General features: G+C 36.8%; 1 protein-coding gene across 1 annotated transcript; it reads right to left on the bottom strand.

Moving 5' to 3' along the window:
* Nucleotides 1-796: 796 nt before the first annotated feature.
* Nucleotides 797-5,262, bottom strand: LOC121421607 (ankyrin repeat and SOCS box protein 8-like). The gene is made up of 4 exons (XM_041616368.1): nt 5,161-5,262; nt 3,729-3,850; nt 2,891-3,022; nt 797-2,610 (listed from the first exon to the last, which is right to left on the bottom strand). Exons 2-4 carry the CDS (start codon nt 3,822-3,824, stop codon nt 1,975-1,977), a joined length of 864 nt encoding a protein of 287 aa, XP_041472302.1. The 5' UTR covers nt 3,825-3,850; nt 5,161-5,262; the 3' UTR covers nt 797-1,974.
* Nucleotides 5,263-8,088: the final 2,826 nt, after the last annotated feature.

Raw genomic sequence — 8,088 nt, 5'->3', positions numbered from 1 at the left:
ATGCGGCGCCTCTAGACTCGCCGCTAAGCAGGCGAGACAAAAATGAGAATTAATAAATAAAATGACACAAGGGGAAATGTTCAGATCTGAGGAGGAAAGAAAATTAAATTATTCAGTGTATCAAGGGCAAACATAATGTGAACTAACCAAAGCTACTTATCAATAGCTAAAATAAAAAAAATACATTCTTTTAAAGATGAAATTAAAATGTTAAGTTGAAATTGACAGTCTGTACTCTGTAGTCCCTGCAATGATTAATGTGATGGCAGTATCAATTTAAAACGAAAAATCATTCAATAACTTTAAAAGAACATCACTACATAATTTTATGTAGAATATTGCACAAAAATAGGAATATCTAGAATATATTACTAGTACTACCTCTACAAGTTGCCACAGTTGCATAATAAAAATCCATATTTTGCACACTACCCCCAAATCTAAGTCAGAAGGCTACAATATTTACCACAGTTCATACTCTTCCAGGTTTTCTTAGTAACCTGTATGTAAGAAATTAGGGCAACAATCCTCCATATTCCACCCCTACACTTCTATCAAAGTACATATACGCAGTTACTGTTTGTATGTGAAAAAGACATGCATGCTGTACCAATATGTCACAAATAAGAATAAAAAATAAATAATAATCTGCAATCTGAGGATATTAGAAGACAATGACATGCAAATTACTACAATCTATAGGCGGAAATGACATATAACATGCAGCTGTACCTAATGATCAAAGTTGCTCTGTGTGACAGTAGACAGGACAGTACGATATTTTTGCAGGCATATTTTATTTTCCCCAAAATGTTTACCAGATGCATTAAATAGTCAAATGATCATGACTAACATTGTATAAATCTTCATATTGACTTAATTTTCAAATGAAGAAAGGGTATTTAAACTTGGAAACCATGTTATTAATTCTCTTACTTTCCAATCATTTGTAAATGGAATTACGCTCAAGTGAAGAAGGGTGTATGCACTCAAAAACATCCCAAAGCAAATAATTTTTTTTTCATGAAATAAGAGATAATAGTTGTACAGACATGATGATCTTCTAATTAGTTTATCTCGCTAGGGATGTGGTGCCAACATAATTCAAAATGAATTAGAATAGCCAGTCAACAGGAAGGACAAGCTGTATTGTCCATTTTCAATGTATTACTTAAGAAGAATGCAGGAATGTTCTTTTCCACGGGTCCCAAAGATGTTTTTTTATTGTTGAGAGACATACATTCATTGAACATTCCTGCATTCCCTACTGTTTTTTTCTATATACATGGAAAGTATATTGTGACGTTAACATTTGTGACCATCCACCCCAAAAACCATAAATAAGTCTCCACAAATGAATTTGGGATTTTCCTTGAGCTTGTTGAAATAGCACATCGCAAGCTTTGAAATACAACTTATCAAAATTGATCAATAACCCTCACCAGTACTTGATTGAATCGAAAAAAGGATAAAAACAAGGACTGAAGTTTGGGTTCACTAAAGCACAATATGTGCGCATTATTCATTCTTAGTTACAGGCAGTCCATAAGAAATGGTGTCTAAGCAACTCATTTTGTCTTTCATTCAACTTTGCATCTTCAGACTTTGACAGTATGGAGGAGACAATTTGTTCTTTTTCTAATTTTCCTTTTTTTTGCTTATAAATTGGAGACCAAATTTCTATTTTGCTATTTAAAGAGAACCTTTCCTGGTGACTTATTGTTGGTTTTGGGCTGGCTGGTTAATTTCCTTATGCCTGGTCACCACTGTACTGCTCATTAAGTAAAATTTTGTGTTAGGCACAACAAAGTTTAGTCACATGTACACTATCAACCAATCAATTGATGAAGATTTTATTTAGTATTGTTATCATTATGATAGGGTGGATATTTACTGTATGGATTTTCTAAGAGGTCCACATTATTGTATTGTAGCTTATATATAAATATGCAGTCTCTCTAGAAATTATTACCATCAAGTTTGCAGTAGTAGGTACCTCTGTAGGCGTGCTGGAAGTGGCAACAGTTTTACAGCAGTAGGAAGATGCGTATTGTTGAGGTGGTGCCTAATAGTATAACGACACAGCTGGCGCAATGACCGAGGATGGGAGCAAAGCTGCCATAGCATATTGCATAAAGCCGTGTCATTTTGAATGGCGGAGGGGATCAAACCATCTTCGTCTCGAATGTCAAACTGACCGGTAGCACTGATAAGTAGATTTAGGCAACTTTCTTCCTCTTCAACGTCGAGTCCCGCTGCAATCAAGGAAGCAACCCGAGAGATGGGGGATACTCCGTCGACACTTGACGTGTGGGTCTCGACACCATACTCCAGGAGCAACTGCACACACTCATGGTTTCCCTTCATTGCTGCCCAGTTAAGTGGAGTGTTGCCATGGATATCTGGTATGTTGATGGATGCATTCTTTGAAAGAAGAGCCTGGACACACTCAACCTGGTTGCGGAAGGAAGCCCAATGAATGGCAGTCTCACCGTTGGCGTTAAGGGCATTTGGGTCAGCACCAGATTCCAGGAGAAGGCTTAGGCAGTCTACATCTTGTTCAGCAGCGTAATGGATAGCAGCTCGACCATACCCATCAACAGCATTCACCTTGCAAAGGATGAACAAAGAAAATCATTCATTTTGGGGGGTTTATTTCTCTGTTTTAGATTCTGCCTTCTTGCAGACTTTCAACTTATGACATTTAAAAAGCTTCAGCTGATCACATTAAAGCTTTCTTTCCATAAACTTTAATAGCTGAAAAAGTGAAATACATAGTTGACAAATTCAAACTAGACGTTTCTCAACTAATTACAGTTAAAATGATAAGATTTAAGTTAAAATAATGAGCGTATTGAATAAAATTCCTTTTTTTAAAGCTGCAACATACCTCTGCACCCTGATCCAGAAGAAGCTTAACATAATCATCCTCTCCTGTCATGCAAGCACAGTGTAGAGGTAGGAGGGTGCCATGCATCTGATTCACATCGGCTCCTTCAGCGAGTACAGATTCTACAGAGTCCTGCATACACAGAAATAGAATGAAAACATCACACACAGTAAGGCACTAAAACATTCAGATGGGGTTCAGAGTAGTTTGGTTACTGGTATTCAACTTGCTCAGACTACAATGTACCATGAAGTTTGATTATAACACAGACATATTGTGATCCTACATTCAAATTCATTTCAATTTGGAACCAGATTACAATGAAAATAACTACATTTTTGTTTCCTTTTCTTGAAAAAAAAATCCTGTTAAATAATTTAGGTCTGATCAATATTCCAGGGCTCAAATAAATCCAAGGCAATCACAGGACATGGCTTCCGATGCCCCAAAAAATGTCCTTGATGCCCTTTGTAGATTTAGAAGGCCCAAATAATTCTTTGCCCTCATTAATTTGACTCAACGATTTTGCGTTCTATTTTGGTATTTACATGTATGATTTGTGTAAAAACATCACTTTTTTTTTAAGTTTTCATGACACATTGTCATCTCATCACACACTATATAAAGTGAAGATAAAAGCAGTGCAAACAAAGTTTAAATTATTATTTTTTCATTCATTTTTTATTTATTTATTTTTATTTGTTATTTTATTTCATTTATTTAGTTTATTTTATTTATTCATTATTATCATTATTATTATTATTTTTTTTTGGGGGGGGGCTTGATCCCATAATTCTAGGTGAGACTTTGAGCATGACTGGAGAATAGGGGCCCTTACCTTAGGTGATAGGGTCCAGCCGCTGATTGCTCTGATAAGCCTATCAGACAATGTAAATCGGTGCTGAGCCATAGCAAAGCAGTGGTACATGCTCATAACAACCAAATACCAGCTGATAACGTCTAGAAGAGAGAACAAAAAGGAAAGAAATGGCTTAATTTGATTACCGTAAAATGGCTACTATTAGGGGCTACTCAGATTTCATAGGGCTGTCATAAAATCAAGCAGCTTTTAAAGAAATTCATGAAACTGTTCGAGTCTAGTTTTTTACGAAAATCCATCATATTAAATGTTGAAAATTATATTTCTTGTAATTTTGGAACATCAAATCCAAGTCGATAAGCCATCATATCTATCATAACACAGATTCTACAAATTGTCATTTTTATGGTTCATTATGAATTTTGTCATAGAATATTTAATATGAACAACCATGCCATGCTGAATATATGCCTACAGATACATGTACATGTAAACTTGCTTATCAAGTCAACCTCAATACAATACCTCAGTTTGTACAAGTCAGACCAATTTTTTTAGACAAGATTATAAAAATTTATCAATTTATTATGCAACTTTAATTGGTATACCGAGAACAATTTTATCTCCATTTTATCTCTGTAAGACACACCTATTTTTAATCAATATCCAATCAGAAACATGCTTTTATCAAGCTCTCATCTCACTTAACCAATGAAAATCCATTCCGCAAGGAGGTGTGGTAAAGGAGTGAGATTGCGTCAATTTATTTGACTTCAAATACGCTGCGCGTCTTTACAGAGATTTCTTCTTTAGAAAATGACAATACTCAGTAACATGGACGAAAGACCATCATCCGAGTAGTTAGTGAAATACGCGATTGGTAAGTCTACACAGGCACTGCTCTGACGCGCATCATCGAAGTTACTTGTTAGTATAATAGTCTGGATACACAAGATAAAATTTGACTTATCATATCAGTCAGAGATGTCACCTCATAATATCACTTTATCAGATTAGAAATTAGAATTCAAAATCCAATTGGCAACATGTCCAATTTCATTTCAACAAGAGATAAAATAAATAACATAGACAAAATGACCTCAGTCAGAATACAGCCCCTGATTTTCTTTTTTTTCTTCAAACTTTAACTTTACTACCCGTCAGTTAGGTCAAATCATTCTCCCCCCCCCCCCCCCTCCTTCCCCAGTTCCCTACCCAGCTTTCATGTATTGTAATGCCCACCAGCGGCAGCGGAGCTCCTCGTCTCGACCGGCCGGGCTGTCAGCTGTCGGGCCGCCTGCTCTCGGGGCTGAGGTGTTGTGACCGGCCGTAATCCACCAACCCCACCAACCAACCAGGTAAGACTAGAGTACCGTACTAAGAGGCTGAATAATGAGAATTGTTCATAGTTTCATAATCAACAAATGGGGACTATGAAGTACATACGTACCAGAATACACTGCTTTTCTTTTCAGCTTAACCTTGGCTTAAGGGGGCTTAAGGCTTGGCCTTATTTTCGCCGGCAAACAGTCGACGTCGCGACTACGTTGTTGTTGTCTTGTCTGGGGGGGGGGGGGGCGGGGGTACGTGCTGGGATGGCGTACTGGTATTTCTTTCTGGGTCATGTCATGCAACCCCATGCAACGCAACATACAAATGCAGAAATACTGTACCATTACTTTTCAGCCTTAACAGCCTAATATAACTTATTCCCCTTCTTTTATTTAAAGCCTTCTATATCCCTCTACATAGTTCGTTGTATTTTCCAATTTATAAAGGCAAAAATGGCTGACATGCGCCCTGGGGAACGATTTCTAAATTAGAATATTGGATTCCTATTTTCAGGTGATCCCCTTAGCTATACTTACTTACTTATGAAGAGAATGATATCATGATAACATCAAAATTTTCTATGGGATCGTCCCGGGGCCCTGTTAGGGTTGTGACAAAAGTTTATATTTTTTGTACTTTTCTCGGATACCTATAGCCGATACTCTGTATTCAGCCCCAATCTTAAATAGTTTGGCCGCCGGTTCATCATGTTTTATTTATAATTGTAAAAATGTATATTTCCCAAAAAAATTGATGCAAATAAAATTGTGAAAATTTTATACCAAAATTATTTTATAACACATCTGCATTTCAGATCTCGGTTAAGGTCAGCCCTTTTTCGTCGTTTCATATTTCTGCCGTATACATGCAAGCAGCCCCCTCTCCTCCCCAGCCGGGCGCGCCTTTCCGTTTTACACCCTGGCGAAGGCATTTTCCGGAAAAGTAGCCAAAAAGCGACTAGTGAAGAGTCTACACACGTCGCTGGTTGATAGAAATAGAGAGAGAGGTGGATGGAGGGGGAGAGAGAAAGAGGGAGAGATGGATGGATAGATAAAGAGAGAGGGGGAGAGACAGAGAGGTCGATATATAGAGGGAGAGAGAGAGAGAGAGAGAGGATAGATAGATAGATAGATAGAAAGAGAGAGAGATGTTGTAGATAGAAATATGGACGGAAGATAGAGAGAAAAAAGACAGACAGATGCTAGAGAAGGAGAAAGATAGAGAAATTGAGAGACAGATAGATGTTAGATAGATAAAGAATGAGAGAGACAGAGAAGATAGACAAATTAACAGATAGATAGATAGATATATAGATAGATAGAGAGAAATAGAGAAAGACAGACAGATGGATAGATAGAGGAGAGATAGATAGATGTTAGATAGATAAAGAGGGAGAGAGACAAAGAATATTAACAAATTAACAGATAGATAAGTGAAAAAAATAGATAGATAAATAGATAGAGAGAATAAGAGAAAGACAGACAGATGGATAGATAGATAGATAGAGAGAGAGAGATATTAAATAGATAATTAAAGAATGAGAGAGACAGAGAAGATTATTAACAGATAGATAGATACTCTAGTTAAAAAATAGATAAATAGATAGAGAGAAATAGAGAAAGACAGACAGATGGATAGATAGATGGATAGAGAGATAGAGAATTTGAGATAGATAGATGTTAGATAAAGAATGAGAGAGACAGAGAAGATTATTAGATAGATAGATACTGCAGTACATAGATAGATAGAGATAGAATTTGAGAGATAGATAGATGTCAGATAGATCAAGAATGAGAGAGAAGAGCGACATATTAACAGATACATACTGTAGTTACATAGGTAGGTAGAGAGAGAGAAATTGAGAAAGACAGACAGATGGATGGATAGATAGAGAGAGATAGAGAATTTGAGATAGATAGATGTTAGATAAAGAATGAGAGAGACAGAGAAGATTATTAGATAGATAGATACTGCAGTTACATATGATAGATAGAGATAGAATTTGAAAGATAGATATATAGACAGATAGAGAGAAAGACAGACATCAGCAAATCGGCAAGGCAAATGATCAAGGCAAACATTCGTATTGAACCTGGAAAGTATATAAGCTCAGCTGCATCTGCAAGTACGGTATGTTCTGCGGATAACTTCGGTGCGGACTTTGGATCGCGCGCCCAGCTGATATTACAACGTAGACGTAGACTCTTCACTAGTCGCTTTTTGGCTACTTTTCCGGAAAATGCCTTCGCCAGGGTGTAAAACGGAAACGCGCCAGCCGGGCAGGGGCAAACAGCTCCGACATATTTTTACTATAAATCTCTGACACGTTTGAACTGATTGCGCCACGCGTATTTCATGACTTTTCTTATTTGCGACGAGGGAATACGAGGTTTCGAAGTTACGTAATATTATGTCAGACAAAGTTGCTCATACTTATACATGTAACATAGGCGGCGGAAGCGGGGGGACGTGTCCCCCCCTAAATTTTCGGTGGGGGGGACGGTCCCCCCCCTAAATTTTTTTGATAACCTTTTTTTTTTTTTTTTGCTTGTCATTTTTTTTTCCTGCGTCCCCCCCTAAATTCACGTGGCCCCCCTGAAACGTGTGTTGTCCCCCCCTAAAATTTAGGTTGATGACCTTTTTTTTTTTTTTTTTTTATTTTTTTATTTTTTTTTTTTTGCTTGTCAAAAATTTTTGGGGCGCCTGTCACATTTTTTACATGTGTCCATCCCAAAATTTCAGGTGGACACCCCCTAAATTTATTGGCTTCCGCCGCTAATGCATGTACAAATTCATTGCAAATTCTGTATGTAGCCACTGTGAGTCCATGACGGTACATTTTTTATAGATTATAATAGATTTCATGTTATGTATGAATGAAATAGTGTTACCGACAATATCAGTCGAATGAATAATGAAAAGCATAAGGTCGAAAAACCAAAAAAAAAATACATAAAAAATTTTAACAATAAAATAAGTAAGAAAAAAATGAAATTACATTTTTAATAAGAAACATTTGATTTATAATCCTAGGAAGAGTGTACAA

Source organism: Lytechinus variegatus, chromosome 1 (genome assembly GCF_018143015.1).
Source record: "Lytechinus variegatus isolate NC3 chromosome 1, Lvar_3.0, whole genome shotgun sequence".
NCBI classification, from domain to species: domain Eukaryota; kingdom Metazoa; phylum Echinodermata; class Echinoidea; order Temnopleuroida; family Toxopneustidae; genus Lytechinus; species Lytechinus variegatus.
Note: the sequence above shows the minus strand (reverse complement) of the source record. Positions and strands in the feature narration are given on the sequence as shown.

What these genes read in the sequence shown, in the direction of transcription:
- LOC121421607 (XM_041616368.1), bottom strand. Translation starts at nt 3,824, where the DNA reads ATGAGCATGTACCACTGCTTTGCTATGGCTCAGCACCGATTTACATTG. An exon ending in GCTGGACCCTATCACCTAAG is followed by an intron (nt 3,023 to 3,728) that starts GTAAGGGCCCCT and finishes CTGTGTATGCAG; the next exon opens with GACTCTGTAGAATCTGTACT. An exon ending in TTCTGGATCAGGGTGCAGAG is followed by an intron (nt 2,611 to 2,890) that starts GTATGTTGCAGC and finishes ATCCTTTGCAAG; the next exon opens with GTGAATGCTGTTGATGGGTA.